Source organism: Aquarana catesbeiana, linkage group LG03 (genome assembly GCF_042186555.1).
Source record: "Aquarana catesbeiana isolate 2022-GZ linkage group LG03, ASM4218655v1, whole genome shotgun sequence".
NCBI lineage: Eukaryota > Metazoa > Chordata > Amphibia > Anura > Ranidae > Aquarana > Aquarana catesbeiana.
The window spans coordinates 720148579-720171045 of NC_133326.1; the positions used below are offsets into that span (position 1 = coordinate 720148579).

At 46.0% G+C, this 22467-nt stretch overlaps 1 protein-coding gene across 1 annotated transcript; it reads left to right on the plus strand.

Annotated features, from left to right (window-relative positions):
- The first annotated feature begins 2723 nt into the window (after positions 1–2723).
- Positions 2724–5488, plus strand: LOC141134917 (E3 ubiquitin/ISG15 ligase TRIM25-like). The gene has a single exon (XM_073624350.1). The coding sequence runs from the start codon at positions 2771–2773 to the stop codon at positions 4361–4363; it is 1593 nt and encodes a 530-aa protein (XP_073480451.1). The 5' UTR covers positions 2724–2770; the 3' UTR covers positions 4364–5488.
- Positions 5489–22467: the final 16979 nt, after the last annotated feature.

A 22467-nucleotide genomic window follows, 5' to 3' on the forward strand; every position in this document is an offset into this window, starting at 1 on the left:
GGTCCAAGAAATATATATATATATATATATATATATATATATATACTCTGCAGCATCCAGTGTAGCGTATATCTACAGTGCACTCCGTGGTGTACTGTTTCTACTTTTCTACTTTTCTGGTGGTGTACACATTACACAATACAGTGCAGCCGTAATGCAGTTGCTACTACTTTTCTGGTGGTGTACACAGCACACAATACAGTGCAGCCGTAGTGCAGTTCCTACTACTTTTCTGGTGGTGTACACATTACACAATACAGTGCAGCCGTAGTGCAGTTGCTACTACTTTTCTGGTGGTGTACACAGTACACAATACAGTGCAACCGTAGTGCAGTTGCTACTACTTTTCTGGTGGTGTACACATTAATGCATGAGGCAAGCCATTAGTCCTCTCAATCAAGTGGAGAGGGTTACCTGTACAACACATCTACCCGTCCACCCCCCACTATAACAATTTTAGAATGGGCCGAATTTGTCTTTAAATACTCATTTCAATAAATGGTATACTTATGTTGGCCAAGAATGTTTGTGTCTAATCTGCTTGCAATGTTATGTGCAAAAGTAGAAATTTTTTTTTTTTTTTTACTCCGCAGTTTCCTTCCAACCCAGAGGAATGGCAGGCTGTTGCTTCCCAATTCCACCATCAGTGGGATTTTCCCAACTGTGGTGGAGCTATTGATGGTAGGCATGTGCATATTGTCCCATCACCCAACTCGGGCTATTATTATTTTAATTATAAGGGCTTTTGCAGTATAGTCATGTTAGTGGTGGTGTCAGCAAATTATGAATTTCTCTACCTTGATGTTGGGAAGAACAGCCGCAACTCAGACGGAGGAGTGATAGCCCAGACAGAGTTCTACCGTCGGCTACAAAATGGCGCCTTACGTTTGCCACCTCCTGAGGAGAATGTGGAGGGCCTCAACTTCGTCTTTGTTGCAGATGAGGGCTTTGCTCTGGGGGAACATCTCATGAGGCCGTTTCCCATGAGGAACCTGACCCCAAGCAGAGGATTTACAATCATAGGCTGTCCCGTGCCCAAAGAGTTGTCGAAAACGCTTAGAAGAAAGAAGAAAGAAGAAGCATTTAAATAAAGGAATTGCCAAAAACTGTCTCTTGTCATTTTTAACACTTTTGACAGTTTTTTAGTGAAATAGTAGGTTACCATTTCACACAGGGGGGAGGGCCGGGATCTGGGGGTACCCTTGTTAAAGGGGGCTTCCAGATTCCGATAAGCCCCCCGCCCGCAGACCCCCACAACCACCGGCCAAGGCGGTGGGGATGAGGCCCTTGTCCTCATCAACATGGGGACATGGTGTTTTGGGGGCTACCCCAAAGCACCCTCCCAATGTTGAGACATGTGGCCTGGTACGGTTCAGGAGGGGGGGGCTCTCTCTCGTCCCCCTCTTTTCCTGCGGCCTGCCAGGTTGCGTGCTCAGATAAGGGTCTGGTATGGATTTTTGGGGGGTCCCCACGCCGTTCTTTTTTTTATTTTAGCGCGGGGTTCCCCTTAATATCCATACCAGACCTGAAGGGCCTGGTATGGAATTTAGGGGGACCCCCCCACGTCATATTTTTTTTTTTAATTTTGGCCGGGGTTCCCCTTAATATCCATACCAGACCTGAAGGGCCTGGTATGGAATTTAGGGGGACCCCCCACGTCATTTTTTTTGTTAAAATTTTGGTTCGGGGTTGCCCTGTGGGGAATTCCCATGCCGTTTTTATCAATGAACTTCGATGTGTATTGTCGGACCAGCAATGCATTAATAGCCGCGAGTAGTTTTAAATGACTTTTTTCCTTTGAAATGTAATTTTGCTGTCAGACTGTTCTAAACACGGGAAACATGCGCCCCTTTACAGGCATACTAGAGACACCCCCCAGGTACGAAATTTAAAGGGATATTACACTTTTATTGTTTCACTTTAAGCATTATTAAAATCACTGCTCCCGAAAAAACGGCCGTTTTTGAAACTTTTTTTTGCATTGATCCATGTCCCCTGGGGCAGGACCCAGGTCCCCAAACACTTTTTATGACAATAACTTGCATATAAAAGCCTTTAAAATTAGCACTTTTGATTTCTCCCATAGACTTTTAAAGGGTGTTCCGCGGCATTCAAATTTGCCGCGAACACCCCAAATTGTTCGCTGTTCGGTGAACAGCCGATGTTTGAGTTCGAACTCGAAGCTCATCCCTAGCCCTCAGATATGTCAATTCCTGCCGGTGTGATTGGCTCACTGAATATCTCACATTTGCACACAAGTACAGTATTAGGCATCCCCTTTCTTTTTGGTGGATATCTTTCAAAGGGTTACTTTTTTCCAAAAGGATGCAAACTGTCTTCAATAGAATACTGAAATTGCACCAGGTGGTTATATTGAGTGCAGACCCTCCCACTCAGGAATCAGTCTGGAAAGGACATGGTGGAACCCACAGCTTTTTCTTCAGAACAAAAATAAAATCTGAAAAAAATAGAATAAAAATAGAATCTGCAACAAAGTTTTTTTTTTTATTGTAATCTTTATATACCATCCAGATAGCAAACTATCTGTACGCAGTATATTGTATAAATACAAAAATGGCTGTTATATTCCCAGGAGATGAACATTGTCCTACAGGAGATGTTTTTATTATCTGTGTCCCTTCATATAATCCTATGACTACAGTACAAGTCACAGCCCAGCCTCACCCTGTGTAGGAGAATGTGACCCTCCCAACTGCATTCTTCCTCGGTGTCAGAGAATTTCATTTAATTTCCTTGTCTGCTGTCAGCGATGGCGTCTGGTGATCTGAGAGCTGAGCTGGAATGTTCAGTCTGTCTGAACATTTATACCGATCCTGTAACCCTGATATGTGGACACAACTTCTGCCGGGTCTGTATTGATCGTGTGCTGGATACACAGGAGGGGTCTGGAGGATATTCCTGTCCTGAATGCAGAGAGAAGTTTCAGGATTGGCCTGCACTCCAGAGGAACATGAAACTATGTAACATAGTGGAGAATTTTCTGTCTGCTCAGCCAGATCGGGAGGAGTCCGGGGTCTTCTGTACTTACTGTGTGGACTCTCCTGTACCTGCTGTTAGATCCTGTCTGCTCTGTGAGGTTTCTCTGTGTGATAAACACCTGAGAGCCCACAAAAGTTCCCCAGAACACATCTTATGTGACCCCACCTTGTCCATGGAGAGCAGGAAATGCTCCGTCCATAAGAAGATCCTGGAGTATTACTGCACTGAGGATGATATCTGTATCTGTATGTCTTGTTATGTCATTGGAGAACACACAGGACATAAGATGAAGTCACTGGATGAGGCTTTTGAGAAGAAAAAGGAGACACTAAGGAATGTTCTGCAGAAACTTCTGACAAAGAGAGAGGAGACGGAGGAAAGAGTCCAGAGTCTGCAGGAACACAGGAGGAAAGTAGAAGAAGAAGCAGCTGGTGACACCGAGAGAGTTACTGTCCTGTTTAGAGATCTCAGGAGACGTCTGGAAGACCTGGAGAAGAGAGTCCTGAGGGACATCTCTGGGAGGGCAGAGTGGATCTCCATCTCCATCCGGGATCTGGAAATAAAGAAGGAGGAGCTGTCCAGGAACATGCGTCACATTGAGGAGCTGTGTAACATGACAGATCCACTGACTGTCTTACAGGAATCAGACACAGGTGACTTGTGTGATACTGAGGATGGAGATAATGAGGACAGAGAGAGACATGAGGAACTCCTCCATGATGGAGGGAGTCTGGATGTGGCGGGGGTCTTACACACAGGTTTATCTGATATAATAACAGAGGTAAATGTATACTTCTATATACAGGGAGCTGCAGACATTTTACTTGATGGAAACACAGCTCGAAATGATCTCCATATATCAGATGACAGGAAAACTGTATCCAGGTCATATAGAAACCAGAATCGCCGCAAAACACCAGAGAGATTTCAGGATTATCATCAGGTGTTGAGCAGTCGGAGTTTCTCCTCAGGGAGACATTACTGGGAAGTGGATGTCGGGGGATCAGATGAATGGACAGTCGGGATGTGTTACCCCAGTATAGAGAGGAGAGGATTGGAGTCAGTGATTGGAAGGAATAAGAAGTCCTGGGGATTGGACAGGACTGGTAATCAGTATGAGGTGATACATGACAGTAATAAGATCCCTTTACCCACCAATATCTCCAGTAACAGAGTCAGGATATATCTGGATTATGAGGCCGGGCGGATCTCCTTTTATGATCTGTGTGACCCGATCCGACATCTCCACACCTTCACCACCACCTTCACTGAGCCCCTCCATGCTGGGATATTTGTATATAGAGGTTGTATAAAGATCTGTGGGGGGGAAATGGGAGATGTGAGAGCTCCACCCAGAGACTGATGACATCATAGTAAGGGAGGGTCAGATCGGTTAAATATTCATCCAATGGGGCAGATGGTGGGGACTCCAGTCAGTGTCTCTTTTATTGTAGTTTGGGGTACAGTACAAATCAGGGTGCAGGGTTACAGAAATAGGAGGCCGTGCTACAAAATCATGCTGATCTGCAATGTAATAGAGGAAATAAATGAGTAGAATAGAATCTTGAACTCTGTGATGTCATTAAATCCCAGCGCCTCCCAGCCTTTTAAGGGGTTTAGGGTGGCAGGAGGTGGGGCAGGGCTTATGATTATGTGACTGCTGTGATTGGCTGTTACAGGGGGGGTCATAGGATTGGAAAGCTCCCGATTGCAAGCAGCGATCGGGAGATTTCTGCTTGCCACCAGAAATGTGCCGGCACTGGGTGCGCACTCTCGGCACAGCTGTTTTTACAATATTGCACACAAATATGCAGCCGCTCAGTACCAAGGCTCACCCTCTGAGAGGCGGCATATTTGCATACTGTCGGCACCAACAGGTTAAATCTGATAAATACATTCCAAGGGCTTCAAACCAAAAAGTGTGCAAAGTTGTTTTTTTTTTTTTAATAGAAAGCAGCCACAGCCTAATGCCCCGTACACACAGTCGGACTTTGTTCGGACATTCCGACAACAAAATCCTAGGATTTTTTCCAACGGATGTTGGCTCAAACTTGTCTTGCATACACACGGTCACACAAAGTTGTCGGAAAATCCGATCATTCTGAACGCAGTGTCGTAAAACACGTATGTCGGGACTATTAACGGGGCAGTGGCCAATAGCTTCCATCACTTTATTTATTCTGAGCATGCGTGGCACTTTGTGCGTCGGATTTGTGTACACACGATCAGAAATTCCGACAACGGATTTTGTTGTTGGAAAATGTTATAGCCTGCTCTCAAACTTTGTGTGTCGGAAAATCCGATGGAAAATGTGTGATGGAGCCTACACACGGTCGGAATTTCCAACAACAAGGTCCTATCACACATTTTCCGTCGGAAAATCCGACCGTGTGTATGGGGCATAAGTAGAAAAGCCTTCGCCCTGCCAAAATGCTCAAAAAGTTTGATTTCATTTTGAAATAATTTTATGTACATTTTTATGAATAATTGGGGCGCTCAAATACAGGAGGTTTGTTACTGGCCAGATCACCAGGTGATGTAACAAGTAATTCTGCGCTGCCCTAAAGGAAGCGGCTAACACAGCAAATTAGATATATGCAATAAAAGTGGATACAAATAGTGTAGCGCTTGTGTGTAAAATGTGATTCAACACAAATATCAGACGAGGGGTACTAAGCCCCAATAATCACTAATAAAAATGCAAAACATATAAAATCTGAAATCCTATAACTGGTGGTAAATGTCCAGAAAAGATTAAAAATCAAGTTCAAGTGAAAAATAACTCAAAATGTAGTTCAAAGTTCCATGAGAAATGTATTCATAAACTTCATGTGAAAAACACACAACGGTGAGCTGGATGTATAATTGAAGTGAAAAGTACCACCACCAAAAGATAGGAGGCTTACCGGAACGTTTGGACCCACAAGAGCATATGTTCTGTGAGTCAAACGGGCTTGTGTTGTGAGAACAATCAATAGGACTGGATACTGGGATCCTCAGAAGGCACAAACAGGGATGCCCGGCTGCCAGCAGGATGGTAGATAACTGTGCTGATGTGTCTTATAAAGAATGGTGACCAGATGTACATGGATGCAGTGGATGGATTAAAATGGGGAGAACAAAAAAGGCCACATAGCGTAATTCCATTTGAGAATGCAATAAAATTTAATAAGTAGGAAAACTTACATCCTTCCCGACGCGTTTGGTCTCAATAGACATCGTCTGAGGGGTGGAGGATGTCTATGGAGAGGAAACGCGTCGGGAAGGACTCCACTGCCACCATTTGTTTTTAGAAAAAGCGCTGTTTTTATCTGCTAAATGTAAGTTTTCCTACTTATTAAATTTTATTGCATACTCAAACGGAATTACGCTATGTGGCCCTTTTTGTTCTCCCCATTTTAATCCATACACTGCATCCATGTACATCTGGTCACCATTCTTTATGAGACACATCAGCACAGTTATCTACCATCCTGCTGGCTGCCGGACGTCCCTGTTTGTGCCATCTGAGGATCCCAGTATCCAGTCCCATTGGTTGTTCTCACAACACAAACCCGTTTGGTTGTCCTCACAACACAAGCCCGTTTAAATCACAGAACATATGCTCTTGTGGGTCCAAACGTTCTGGTAAGCCTCCTATCTTTTGGTGGTGGTACTTTTCACTTCAATTATACATCCAGCTCATCGTTGTGTGTTTTTCACATGACGTTTATGAATACATTTCTCATGGAACTTTGAACTACATTTTGAGTTATTTTTCACTTGAACTTGAATCTTTTCTGGACATTTACCACCAGTTATAGGGTTTCAGATTTTATATATTTTCCATTTTTATTAGTGATTGTTGGGGCTTAGTACCCCTCGTCTGATATTTGTGTTGAATCACGTTTTACACACAAGCGCTACACTATTTGTATCCAGATCACCAGGTGAAAACAGGGAGAAAAAAGCCTTAAAAAAAGAAAACGAGTGCAGCTGCCACATCTAATGATTGGTAAGCTGCAATATATGCCATTTTTGGTTTCAGGTTTATTATACCACTTTAATTGGTAGAGTAATTCTAGAAGAAGGTTGGTGTATATTGGGATTGGACATTAATTATTGTTTTGGTCACATACTACACTATATTACCAAAAGTATTGGGACGCCTGCCTTTACACGCACATGAACTTTAATGGCATCCCACTCTTAGTCCGTAGGGTTCAATATTGAGTTGGCCCACCCTTTGCAGCTATAACAGCTTCAACTCTTCTGGGAAGGCCGTCCACAAGGTTTAGGAGTGTGTCTATGGGAATGTTTGACCATTCTTCCAGAAGCGCATTTGTGAGGTCAGGCACTGATGTAGATGAAAAGTCTCTGCTTTAATTCATCCCAAAGCCATTCTATCGGGTTGAGGTCAGGACTATGTGCCGGCCAGTCAAGTTCTTCCACCCTAAACTCTCTCATCCATGTCTTTACGGACCTTGCTTTGTGCACTGGTGTGCAGTCATGTTGGAACAGGAAGGGGCCACCCCCAAACTTTTCCCACAAAGTTAGGAGCATGAAATTGTCCAAAATGTCTTGGTATGCTGACGCCTTACGGGTTCCCATCACTGGAACTAAGGGGCCAAGCCCAACCTCTGAAAAACAACACCCACACCATAACCCCCCTCCACCAAATGTCTTGGTATGCTGACGCCTTACGGGTTCCCATCACTGGAACTAAGGGGCCAAGCCCAACCTCTGAAAAACAACACCCACACCATAACCCCCCTCCTGTTTTGTACACTTTTTTCACATTGGTGGACACTATTTATTCATTCATTTTTTGTTTTTATATCCCACTTGTGTTTTTACACTCATATTGTGTTATATTTAGTCACACATATATTATTATTATTATTTCTCAACTGTATATGTAAGTGCTGCATTTTCTTTTTGGGTCATTAAAGTTCATGTGTGTGTAAAGGCAGACGTCCCAATACTTTTGGCAATATAGTGTATGTATTAAGGGGGGATGTAAGTTAGGTTTTATCCAATCACAGGCCTGTCTCTAAGGAAAAGTGTGTGGCTTGTTTGATGTCTTATAGCTGCATATATCCAGATTGATCTTCAGTGCATACCCAAATGTTTATGGGGCTCTCCACACACAATCAATCATTTCCTCTTTTTCTGTATAATTTTCTATCATTTGTAATTTTTTTCACTTTTTTGTTTTGAAAATCAAAAAAATGAAATCACAAGAAACTCTCAATGGTGTAAATCAGCGGTCCCCAACCTCCCCGGCACCAGGGACCAGGTTCCTGGAAGACAGAATGGGGGGCAGCCTGTCACTTCAGGGGGGTTGGGGGACATGCAGCCGTGTTGCCTGAAGTCAGCTCACAGGTCTTACCAGTGCTCTATGACGGTGAGGAGCCTTTCCCTGGCCCGGCTCTCCTCCCCTTTCTCCTCATCTCTGCTCCTCTTCTTCCCAAGGTGACCAGAGGGGGGAGGGAGTACTGGTGCTGGGAGAAGGGGAGCGGGCACCCTCCAGTGGTTGGAGGGTGGCATTGCAAGTTGTGCTGACTCACTCTACCCACTGCCCACCCCCCCTCCGCCCCACGCGGTGCGCCCCCAACAGGCCACAGACTGGCACCGGAGTTGGGGACCTCTGGTCTAAAAGAATAATGCAGAAATATAGGACATATGTGAATTGGCCTTTATTTATGTCATGTCATTTGCAGACAATTAAACCTGTATCATATTTTTCTTTATGAATGTATTTTTTGTTAATTTTTGATTAAAAAAAAAGAAAAAGAAAACAATTCCATGTTTGATTCCAGTATGGATTTCTCGTCTTTCCTCCCCTTCATACCTGTGCTCAGATCCCAATATCTTATACATATATAAAACCCATCAGGTGCTAAAGGGGTGTGGCTACAAATTCTGGATGAACCCTCTGCACATTGCTAGATACCGTTTCTATCCTACAACTTGCGTCTATCTGCCCCATATTGGCACTATATCCACTGGAGTATTTGTATTTTACACAGCAAATATTCAATGCACTATGGAAACCTGGTGTACAGAACGCCCCCAGAAATGTCATTTCCTGCCGGTGTGATTGGCTCACTGAATATCTCACATTTGCACACAAGTACAGTATTAGGCATCCCCTTTCTTTTTGGTTGGAATACTTTCAAAGGGTAAAATATTTCCAAAAGGATGCAAACACAGCCAATGTCCTCAACAAGTACCAATACTTTTTTCAAGTACTCGCAGATACCGATTACCGATACTTTTTTTTATGTCATGTGACAGTGGACTGTGTCAGTAGTTTTTTGTTTTTATTTTATTTATTTTTTTACAATTTTTTTTACAATTAATTTTTGTATTATTTTTTACAATTTTTTTTTGTTATTTTCTTTTTTACAATACTTTCTTTTCATTTTTTGGGGTGGGGGGAGTGGACATGTCCGTGTTTTTTTATTTTAATTTTTTTTATTTGTTTACAATTTTACCTTTTAAATATTTATTCATTTTTTCTTCTTCTTCTTCTTCTTCTTCTTCTTCTTCTTCTTCTTATTTTATTTTTTTCATCAGCCCTGTTGGGGGGGGGGCTTTGGTTAGATGTCAGGGGTCTAAACAGATCCCTGACATCTCCTCTTTGAGACAGGGAAAGGGATTGAGGACACAGATTCCCCTGTCCCTTTCTCTGCAGCCTCAGCTGCGCTGAAAATGGATGGACAGGAGACAGAGGCTCCTCTCCATTCATGGTTGCCAACTGTCCCTAATTTCCCGGGACATTTCTGGTATGTATACCTTTGTCCCATTCTTACTGTATCACAGGAAATGTTCTGGTTAATCTGCATTTTCCCAATTTTTCTCCGCCGCCGCTAGAGGTCCGCGGCCGGCACTGGTGTATTGTCTCTGCCGCTCGCCGTTTTACAGAAGACCAGCTGAGCCTTCATGTAACAGGTCACTCGCCCAGGGGAGGAAACAAGAGGCGGAGCCCGGGTGGCTGCCAATAGAATTGGAGCTGATGCCACCCCCCTGCCCCTTGGCTGCTGCCGGTCTGTGACCTGTTGTGAGAAAGGCCATGGGGTGTGGGTTTGGCGGCAGCTCTATTTCTATTGGCAGCCACAAGGCTCCGCTTCTTGTTTCCTCCCCTGGGCGAGTGACCTGTTACACGAAAGCTGGTCTTCTGTAATGGCGGCGGAGTTCAACTAATGCATGATTATCTGATGAGAGGCAGAGCCAAGGGACTCCGCTGGGGACACCCGATGTAAGGTGCCCGCGATTCGTCCCTGAAATGGAGAACAGGGACACACCAGCCCCCTGCTGTGAGTCACATCCATCTGCAGTGTGAACCCAGGCTCAGATTCTCCTGTACCAGAGCCTGTGGAGCTTCTGCATTCTATGACTTCAGGCTCCGATACTTCTGCATCACCAAACCTGCCAAACTGACCAAACCAATCCAGGTAGCATTGTCAGCAGTGAAAGGGAATGTCCGTCCTCCCCAGAGGCTGTAATTCCACTGCTGTGGTTCCCAGGGGAAATCCCAGCACCACCCAATGCACGCCCCGGGCCTTTAGGAAAGCCACGCCATCCCAACAACTCTTACCTCCTGGAAGGCGCAGTTCCCCTGGGTGGCAAGCTAACTCTGCTGGCCAAGTTGCAAAGACTATTTGAAGCACACATGCACCTTCCCGTATGTCCTTGAGCAGTTGATTTGGCAACTGGAGGAGGGCAGGTTTCTCTGGGAAAAGTTAAGACTACAGGAACACCTCCAAGAATTGCGGTAGCAGAACAAATTTATCAAAGTTAGATATATCAAGAATGGAACATTGGGCATCATATTTACATTGACCGGGTCAATCTGGTTATGCAGCACTATGCATACCAGGTTGTACACCAAGTCGATGGGAGACACCCAGTTACGGATGAGAGGGTCTTTCTTCCGGACCCAAAATATTATTTCTGAACTGTGAACTCTTTGCATTTATCTGTTCCTGTTATAACTATATTTATTGCTGTTTTGCTGCATGTGTTATTTATGATGTTCCATCATGGTTTTGTACATTATGGGAGTGTGATGTGTTGTTTATCCGGGATGACTTGCGAAAAACAAGGGGCATGTGTAAGCAGTTTGAAAACTAGTTAGACAGATACCAGCTCAGACTGGGTTGGATGAGGGTTAAACTCTTTGTACCAGTTTACTGACTTTTGGGTTTTGGACAGCCCACCTGTGATATAAATTTGGGGGAAGGCTGAAGCCTCCAGCTTGGGAGGGTTTGCTCTGGTTACCCGCACATTCAGTTGTGCTTTGTTGTTGTTGCTGATTCTGCTCCTAGAGGAAGACCACTAATACCGTGGGTTCTGGGATCCCACCAGCCATGGACCATGACACCAGCTATAGACTATGCCACCAATTATGGACTATCATATACTGAAAATGTATGTCTGGGCCATTTGATACATAGTTGCCAACATTGTAAAAAAAAATGTGGGACACTTTTGTGGCTGTAGGCGGAGCCGTACAATAATTAGGGGGCATTCGTTTGTAGGCGTGGCTTAGGAAAAATATACAAGTGCGACGAAAAATGGGCGTGGTTTACGCGACATAGTGGGCGGGGCTTACATGGGCGTGTCTCAAGAGGGTGTGGTTAGAGTCTGAGATGAATGAGGGATGGAGAGGGAAAGGGGGAAAGGGGGAGAGGGGAGAGGGGGAGAGGAGGAGAGGGAAATGACGGGACAGCAGCCCCAGATCCTACACAATAAAAACATGTGTATTCTAGAAAGTTTAACAATCAGCAGATAAAGATACTCCAAACACCTGGTTGTTATGGTGTCAGGATGATTGAAGTGCATTATTTCTATTATTACATTGTAATATAAAATTAAATCATTCAACTCACCATAATGCAGAATCAGTGGGATCCCTGAGCGTGTCACTAGCCACGTCGCCTGCCACCAGCTGTCCGTCCTTGCATCAGGTGTCCCAGCAGAGTCCGTCCTTGCATCAGGTGCCCCCAGCGGAGCCCCCCTTACATCAGATGTCCCCAGCGGAGCCCCCCTCACACCAGGAGTCCCCGACGGAGCCCCCCCTCACACCAGGAGTCCCCGGCGGAGCCCCCGCTCACACCAGGAGTCCCCGGTGGAGCCCCCCCCTCACACCAGGAGTCCCCGGCGGAGCCCCCCTCACACCAGGAGTCCCCGGCGGAGCCCCCCTCACATCAGGAGTCCCCGGTGGAGCCCCCCTCACATCAGGTGTCCCCAGCGGAGCTCCCCCTCACATTAGGTGTCCCCAGTGGAGCCCCCTCTCACATCAGGAGTCCCCGGCGGAGCCCCCCTCACATCAGGTGTCCCCGGTGGAGCCCCCCCTCACATCAGGAGTCCCCAGTGGAGTCCCCTCACATCAGGAGTCCCCAGTGGAGCCCCCCCTCACATTAGGTGTCCCCAGTGGAGCCCCCCTCACATTAGGTGTCCCCAGTGGAGCCCCCCTCACATTAGGTGTCCCTGCCAGAGCCCCCCTTACATCAGGTGTCCCCAGTGGAGCCCCCTCTCACATCAGGAGTCGCCGGCGGAGCCCACCCTCACATCAGGAGTCCCCGGCGGAGCCCCCCTCACATCAGGTGTCCCCGGTGGAGCCCCCTCACATCAGGAGTCCCCAGTGGAGCCCCCCTCACATCAGGAGTCCCCAGTGGAGCCCCCCTCACATTAGGTGTCCCCGGCAGAGCCCCCCCTTACATCAGGTGTCCCCAGTTGGGCCCCCCCCACATCAGGAGTCCCCGGCAGAGCCCTCCCTCACATCAGGAGTCCCCGGCGGAGCCCCCCCTCACATTAGGTGTCCCCAGTGGAGCCCCCCTCACATTAGGTCTCCCCAGTGGAGCCCCCTCACAGGTGTCCCCAGTGGAGCCCCCCTCACATTAGGTGTCCCCAGTGGAGCCCCCCTTACATCAAATTCCCACAGCGGTGCCGTGCGCCCCCCACCTACCTCAGAGGTGTCCTAATGAGTCCGGGGAGAGTGGGAGGAGCGGCTGTGCAGAGGGCTGGAGAGGCGGAGTTCCGATCTCTGCCAAGAGACAGGAGGAACAGACTTCTCAGCACAACACTGGCCGCATGGCTAGAACCCCGCTGCCAGTCTGCTATGGAAAGGGGCGGGGGGTAGACGGGGCGAGGCGGAACGGGGCAGAGGGTGGGCGGCGAAGCAGGAGCTCCATCTAGCACCCCACTGCCAGTCTTCCTGAACTTCTTTAAGATGGCATTGTCTCCGCCGGCCGCGGACCTCTAGCGGCGGCAAAAATATTGAAGAACCGGATTTCTCGGGACATTTCCCGGGACACCACAAATTCGGGAATGGAGTCCAAGTCCCGGGAATGTCCCGGGAAATTCGGGATAGTTGGCAACTATGCTGATAGATAGTAATGGTCATGAAAAGAAACCTTTGCAACTTGTTTTGTTATCTTATTTGCACTATAGAGATTAGTAAAGACTGTTAAACTTGTCCTTAAGCCTGGTCTGAAGTCATTCAAAGGGGAGCATAATAGGGCTGGTGTATACAAAGAACATAGGCCTGTTTAAAGCACATAAGGGGTGTAAAGTGCACAGTATTAAAGTGCCAAGCAAGCACATGAAGGAAGAACAAGGCCGTTACTAAGGGCAAACAAGTTCACAATGTAGTCATAAGCAACCAGTCGAGGTTTTCTGTAGAAGGGAGGGTTTTTTTTTTTTTGTTTGCTTTTCCTACCACATCAGTGACCGTTTTCAGAGAGACGTGTTTCAGCTGTGCAGTTCAATCTTATCCTGACTCGTTTTCACATCATAGTGGCAGGTTTTTTTTTTCCCCCCTCTCTTCCCCAGTTACGAGCATAAATGTCCCCAACACACACAACTGATTCCTTTAATGGGACCTCTCTTAACTAGGAACCATCATAAAATATCAAAGACCCCCCTAAATCCATCCTTAATTTTACCCCCCCAAATTCAGCCCCCCCGACCCTACCCATCCACCCCATTCCTTAGGGCCTACCAGTTCATATCAACTCTTTTCTCCACTCCCTTTACTTTGTACAAGTCTCTGACAATTTAAGGGGTAAGACTGCATTTTAAGTATTAAGTATTAAATTCCCATCGCCTCAGCACACCTGATTGTACACTTAAACTCTGACCAGTCCCTCCATTTTTCTTCCTACTCTTCCATTCCCAGTCCCTCACTTAATTACAGATATTCTAGGCTTTGGATTTCATTTATTTTATTATGCCAATCCTGTAATGTAGGGCACCTTCTTTCTTGCCAGAATCTGGGTATGAGGCTTTTGGCCGCGTTCAAAATGATGATTTGCCTAATCTTCCCCCAGAATGTTTTGATTTCCGGGCAATGCCACCAAATATGCGCCATTGTCCCGATCTCATTACATTACCGCCAACAGTATTGCAAGGTTTCGCTCTGATATTTAGATGCTCTATCTGGGGTAATATACCATCTCGCCAAGCACCTATAATTTAACTCTGATATCTTGTAGTTAACCGAGGTTGCGTGTACCTGCTTTAATAAAATCCCAATTTCTGAGTCTTTAAGTTTTGAGTCCAATTCCACCTCCCACTTCTTGATAAATGACGGTATTTCTACTCCCTTCAATTCTATTAACACCCTATAAATCCTAGAGCTCCCCTTCTTCCCTATTTTATCAACACACAGTTTCTCTAAGGGGAGAAGATTTTTATCAGATCTGACAGGTTGAGGGAGTGTTTCGATAAAATGTTTCAATTGACTGTATCGCCATGGATCAATGGCTATAAGTTCCCCTTTGTTTTTTAATTCCAGATAAGTGCATAATTTACCCAGTTCTATTACATCCTTTAATTGTGTTTCCTCTTGTATGATCCATTTCCAAGATATTACCTCCATTCCAGGTGCAAAATACTCTGTGTCTTTCAGAGGGAATGTAACGAGCCCCTGCTCGCTCGGTTCCTCTCTCCTGACACTCCTCTGTGGCCATTGAATCAGATTGCAACTTCTGACGGTTCGATCATCCGATGCTCCGGGAATCGAACTACAGCTATGTGCCGTTCAAATCCAGTTGTGATAGCTCAGAACAAACACCAGGCAGGCTGTATGTAAGTTCAAACAGGAATCTCTTTTATTGAAAGGAATACAGGCTTTTTATACAGTAAAAGAGGAGGTGCTCATATTACTCTGAACATACACCTGTGACCAGAAACCTAATTAACATGGGCTAATTAACTAACCCCTTTAGACAGCCTAGATGACCTTTAGTAGTTCTTGTAGCTCAGAAAACCCAATCAACATTATCACAAATCAACACAGAACTCTTCTTCACACAATAGCAGAGTTAATTAACACAAACAACAATGGGGATCTAATGACTCTTAGATCCCATACTAGACGTATTTACAATAAACACATTCTAGCAGGCAACAGACAGACAGGTGGCTGGAATTGACATCAGCATTATGAATCAGCCACTATTTCTAATATGGCAAATCCAGGGTCCCCAGAGTCTGTGTGTCCTGGGGGACCAGGACCCGAATCCACAGTAATACCACCTCAAGGGTCCCCAGGCATACAGCTCACAAAGAGCACCGTTCCCCCAAATGCCAGGGCCCATAATCGGTCGGCAAGAGGCTTGCATTCAGTCCCCTCCAAAAGCCTCCATCCCGGGTGAGTCTGTCACATTTCTCCCCCATCAAAGGTTGACTAATAGGGTCCCAGACCTCCACCTGGTCTGGACATGCGTTAGTCAGGCAAAGTGAACTCGCAAAGTCTGTCCACATGATCTCTTTTCTTGGCTGCAAGGAATAGTTGACCTCAGTAGGTGTGGGGCAGAGGTCATTGACTCTCTGGCTGTCAGCGCTTCAGCTGGGGGGTGTTTACCGTTCCATGGCTTGGCCTGTTGCTGGACAGAGGGGCCCACTGTCCCAATTCCCTGAAGCTGAGAAGAAACTGTAGGTGCGAGGCAAAGGCCAGCAGCGCTCTGCCCTGTTGCCAGCGATTCAGCTGGGAGTAGCAGCTCCACTACAACAGCTTGTCGCCGGAGAGAGGGGCCAACTGCCCCAGCTCCCTGGATCTCCACAGTTGTTGCTGGTGCTGGGCAGAGGTTGGTAGCACTCTGCCCTGTTGCCAGCACTTCTGCTGGGGACTTTACACCCTCTGCTCTGGCTAACCGTTGGGGCAGGAGGCTGGATTCCTCCACTCCCAAACTGTGCAGCTGCCATTGGGGAGGTGAGCCGTCTGCTTCCTGTTCCATACCCTCATCTGGATGTTGGGATGACATGTTTGTGGTACTGTCTCCCAGGTGCACGGATCTTTGCTGGGGAGGAAAGACGGCTTCCTCCACCCTGGCCAACTGTTGGGGAGGGACGAAGAACACCTCTCCCTTCTCCCCCTGTATCTGCTGCTGGGAAGTGATTGCCACCTTCTCTCAAGAGGTCTTGGCCCCTCTGTCTGGTGACCAGCACTTCAGCTGGGGAAGTTCCTTGTAACTCCAAAGATACTGCTGTTGGTGCTGGGCAAAGCACAGTGAAGTTTGGCCCTAATAACAGCTCTTCTTCTGCTGGAGGCTCACCAGGTTGTTCTTCCTCAGCAGAAAAGTCTATCAAATCCCCTGTCTCTGCAACTGGTGTCTGGGGATAAAGGTTCATCCTCTCCTGTCTGTGGAACCCAGAAGATGCTATCAGTGCTGGGCAGAGATTAGCAGAGCTCTGCCCTGTTGTCAGCACCTCAGCTTTGGGGATAGCAATCTCCATATTTTCCACTGCCGATTCTCTGGCATTCTGCTGGACAGGCACATTCCTCCATCCAAGATCATCCAATGCAGAAACAGGTTCATCAAGGTCTGTCAGCACTTGCTCCATCCGCCATAAGACCTGCACATCCATAGCTGCGTTGGCAGGTTGGCAAAGCACACTATTACTCTGCCACATTGTCAACTCTTCAGCCAGGATTTCAGAGTTGTCAACTGGTATTTCCTGATAGTCCCAGGCAAAGGGAGCCCCACCCTGCTGCTGAGTCTAGCAGCTGTCTGTAGGCGATCTCCAGCTCCTATTCCTGAAAGGCCAGAAGCTCCAAATCTTCCTGTGCCCAGTGCACTTCCGAGACATTCAGTCTTCGCTCTCTGTGCTCCATTATTTCCTCCAAACGCCACTCTCGATCACTCCCAAAGTCAGGGTCCCTGGACAGCCTCCAGTACAACAATCCCAGGCCATCGTAGTCAAAGCCTTCCGTGGGGCTGTCATCTGCTGTCCACGGGCACACTTGGGCTACATACAACTGGAGGGCTCTGTAGCTCTCGTCCAACCGCATTTCTGCCCGGATCAGGCTGCTTAACTCAGCTGTCCACTCCTGGTTCGGCTGTTCCCCCAATAACAGCATTCGCACTTCATACTGCAACCAGTACCTTACATGGATGGAGGGGAGAACTTTTCCCTGGTTTCACTGCTCATGGGCTAGCGCTTCCTTCCAGAGTTTGCAGCGGATAGAATCAAACCATCCCAGCAGGACCTGCTCTGATACTGGTCCTCTATGCTGCATCTGCAGCTCTCGCAACCTCCTTCTGACTTCCTCTTCCATGGTGGCTGGTATCTGTACCTCTCCTCTCCTGCTATCTGGAGCTTGGATCCAGGTGATGGTTTGTAACGAGCCCCTGTTCGCTCGGTTCCACTCTCCTGACACTCCTCTGCGGCTATAGAATCAGATTGCAGATCGCAGCATCTGATGGTTCGGTCATCCAATGCTCCGGGATTCGAACTACAGCTATGTGCCGATCTAATCCAGTTGTGATAGCTCAGAACAAACACCAGGCAGGCTGTATGTAAGTTCAAACAGGAATCTCTTTTATTGAAAGGAATACAGGCTCCTTTATACAGTAAAAGAGGAGGTGCATACCTCCTGCTCATATTACTCTAAACATACACCTTTGACCAGAAACCTAATTAACATGGGCTAATTAACTAATCCCTTTAGACAGCCCAGATGACTCAGTCATGACCTTTAGGCCAGACTGGCCGTCTTGTAGCTCAGAAAACCCAATCAACATTATCACAAATCAACACAGAACTCTTCTTCACACAATAGCAGAGTTAATTAACACAAACAACAGTGGGGATCTAATGACTCTTAGATCCCATACTAGACTTATTTACAATAAACACATTCTAGCAGGCAACAGACAGACAGGTGGCTGGAATTGACATCAGCATCTCCTAACAGTATTTGTCCCAGCATTATGAATCAGCCACTATTTCTAATATGGCAAATCCAGGGTCCCCAGAGTCTGTGTGTCCTGGGGGACCAGGACCCGAATCCACAGTAATACCACCTCAAGGGTCCCCAGACATACAGCTCACAAAGAGCACCGTTCCCCCAAATACCAGGGCCCATAATCGGTCGGCAAGAGGCTTGCATTCAGTCCCCTCCAAAAGCCTCTATCCCGGGTGAGTCTGTCACAGGGAGTTATACTCCCATTTCTCTCTCCTGTGCAGGTTATCCCATTATTATTTTAATGCATATCTAGTGATAATATGTGTCCCAGTGCTTAGTTTTTTAAAAAGTGGAGGAATCCAAATTATTTTTCCCATTTTTACTTTACTAATCATGCTATCCATTTTCACCCACCTCTTTTCCTTATTGTTTTTTGCCCATTCTAATATTCGTGATAAGATAATTGCCTTGTGATAACTTCTAATATCTGGTGCCCCCCATCCCCCTTTCTCCTTATCTTTAGCTAACTGTGTAAAGCCTATACATGTTTTTTTTCCCTCTCCAAATAAATTTTAAAAGAAGTGAATGCAATGTTTTAAAGTATGCTTGTGGTAGTGGAATTGGGAGTATTTGCATTTTATTTCAAATATTTTTATTGATTTTTATTGATTTTTATATGATGAAGTGTATAGGATCACTTATACATAGACAATGGATTCATACATATTGAGCACTGAAACAATATCATTATGAGTAACTGAAAAAGAATGTTGAGATATAGCTACAGGCTAAGGTACACTATAAATCTACATTTCAAGATGTGCTATTTGACAAGAAAAGCTATGTCAATGAAGGAACTGCCCTAGGGGCCCGTAACCACCTCTGTAATATGGACTAACCGGGATGCCCCACACACCCCTCCCCAATGGGATCTTCCTGAAGGTGTGTGCAGTGACCCCCCAGAGTCCACTTATATTCCCCTAGAGGCTGTCGCTGGAGAAGTAGTGGAAGGCAATAAAGGTAGTGCCCTCCAAAATGAAGTACAACCCTAAGGGTGGGAGATAACTTTTAGTTGCGGGAGGGGCAAGGAACCCCCGGGCCGAACCGTAAAAGTTCTTCACGGTCCTCCCCTGAGGGAGAACTGCAGAACCCTATGTGCTACAGAAATGTAAGGGACAAGAGAGTCCCAAAGGAGGAAGAAAGAAAACGTAGGAAAAGAAGAGGGGGAGGAGGGAGAGGAATAAGAATGAGGTTGGATCAGGGAGGGGAGGTGTTAATATCTGCTCCTGTTATCATTCCCGGCATGAGATTAATGTTCTGAATTGAGGCCTACGGTTCCCAGGTGGTCATGAACCTCCCCACTTTATCATTGAGTTTTGCGACGAAATGTTCCTGAGACATAATCCACCAAATTTTCCTAACACAACTCTTGAGGGATACATTGGGCTTTTTCCAACATTTAGCAATGGTAATTTTAGCTCCTAACAGAATAAAATAGGACAGTACTTGTGAGTGTTTAGGCAAACCAGGAACATTCTGAATAAGGAGAGCTATATGTATGTTGGGGGCTACTGACGTTTTAAATAAGTTACTGATAATTCGGAAGATTTTCTGCCAAAAAGTTCTGATACGAGGGCAGGTCCACCAAATGTGAATCATTGAGCCCTTGAGCGAACAATCTCTAAAGCATAGAGGGGATGTTCCAGGGAAAATTATTGCTAATCTGGCAGGAACACAGTACCACCTTGATATAACCTTTAGGCTGGCTTCTATAAGAGAGATATTGCAGATACCTTTGAAGGAGCGAGTCCAGGATCTGTACTATTCTGCTGATGTCCACGTTCGGCCTGTATCCTCCTCCCAGGTCTTAGCGTATACTGGTTTGTCGGGCTTTGTCATAAGCACCGTATAGATCAAGGAGATGCCCCCTTTTTGGTCCTGGATATTCGAGCACCAGTGTTCGTAGGGGGATATGGATGGAGGTTTCGAATTGTAACGCCAAATGGTATGTAGAAAATGTGAAATTTGGGTGAATCTAAATTTTTCCGAGTCCGGCATGTCGAGTTATTTCTGACAGTAAGATAAGGTTAATGGGCCTGTTGGGGTAAGGAAGTGGCCGATTCAATAGAGACCTTTATCAGTCCACCATCTAAATGCTTGTATGTTTACACCCGGGGGGAAGTCAGCATTATGAAAAATATGTGAGAGAGGTTTTAGAGGAGAGGTCAGGATAGTTTGTCTGAATAGCTTGGTACTGAGTGATATGGAGTGCGATAGGGTGGGAGCCAATATGGCTGGTCTGATTTTTGGGTCACACCACAGAAGATAGTCAAGGGTGTGAAGAGGCGTCGCTCTTCTTTCTATAGAGAGCCAGTCTGGTTTTGGACCCTTAGAGAAGATCATTAATATTTGAGCCAATTGAGCAGCCTGGTAGTATCCCCACAGATCTAGTAGTCCCAGTCCGCCCTGAGATTTAAGGCAAAGAAGGACGCTGGATGGGCATCTGTATCTCTTCTTTCCCCAGACAAATCGCGTGATATCCGACTGGAGTTTACGGAGGAAACTTTTCTTGAGTGGAATTGGAAGGGAGCGGAATAAATACAGGGGGCGTGGAAGAAGTGTCATTTTCACAGCGTGTACCCTTCCCAGCCAGGACAGACCACATCTAGACCACTTATCAAGTTCCCCCCTGCATTTATAAAGCATGGGGGGATAATTAGCTTTGAAGAGGCTACTGATATCCGCTGTAAGGTTGATTCCCAGATGAGCATTTGCATTTTAAACAGAATTTTTGGTAAAATTGCCATCTTGAAGACATTAATTCTGCCTCCCCATGATAACTGACCTCTTGTAATTCTGTTCAACTCCTCTTTAATCTCATCGAGGAGTGGAACAAAATTAGCCTGATACAGTGTCTCTCTTGATCTAGTAATTTTAATACCTAGATACTTGAGCTCTTTTTTCCCCCACGCGAATGGGAACTCCTTTTGAAAAGAGGAATCCCCTTTTCTGACCTTATTTATTTCTAATATTTCTGATTTGGCCGGATTAATCTTGAAGATAGATATTTCGCCAAACTCTTTTAGGGTTTTAAGCAAGTTAGGGAGGGTTATCTGCAGACTAGTAATGTAAAATAAGATATCATCCGTGAAGGCTGCCCGTTTATGGACCTCTTCCCCGTCATTTACACCCCTAATGTCCGGATTCTGCCTTATCTTTGTTAAAAGGGGTTCAAGCGTGAGCACAAATAATAAGGCGAAAAGTGGACACCCTTGTCTTGTGCCATTAGACATTTCAAAATGCTCTGAGAGTGTACCATTGACCTTAACCCTTGCAGAAGGACATACATATAGTGACTTTATCCATCTGATCATATTAGGCCCCAACCCTATCTCCTCCAGCCTACTATACATAAAGCCCCAGTCCACCCTGTCAAAGGTTTTTTCAGCATCAATTGACAGGAGTAGCCCTGGGGCTCTACTATCTTTAATTCTTTGCGTTACCAAGAGTGTTCTTATGCCATTGTCCCTCCCTTCCCTGCCTGGGATGAACCTGATGAGGATGCACAATGTCGTTCAACATGTTTTTCAGTCTCCCCGCCAACAATTCCGTGTCCATATTAAGGAATGATATGGGCCTGTAGCTGGAGCAAAGTGTACTGTCTTTGCCCTCTTTCAATATAATAGTAATAGTGGCCTCTAGTGACTCTTTCCTCAAGTCCCATTTTACCCCTAATCCATTCATATAGGAGCATAGTTTAGGGATTAAGAGGTCCTGAAATTTTTTTTAATATAATACAGTTATGCCCCGTACACACGGTCGGATTTTCCGACGGAAAATGTGTGATAGGACCTTGTTGTCGGAAATTCCGACCGTGTGTAGGCTCCATCACACATTTTCCATCAGATTTTCCGACACACAAAGTTTGAGAGCTTGCTATAAAATTTTCCGACAACAAAATCCATTGTCGGAAATTCCGATCGTGTGTACACAAATCCGACGGACAAAGTGCCACGCATGCTCAGAATAAATAAAGAGATGAAAGCTATTGGCCACTGCCCCATTTATAGTCCCGACGTACGTGTTTTACGTCACCGCGTTTAGAACGATCGGATTTTCCGACAACTTTGTGTGACCGTGTGTATGCAAGACAAGTTTGAGCCAACATACGTTGGAAAAAATCCTAGGATTTTGTTGTCGGAATGTCCGAACAAAGTCCGACCGTGTGTACTGGGCATTAGACTGTCGGGCCCGGGGCTTTTCCCAACCAGTGTTTCTTTTAATGT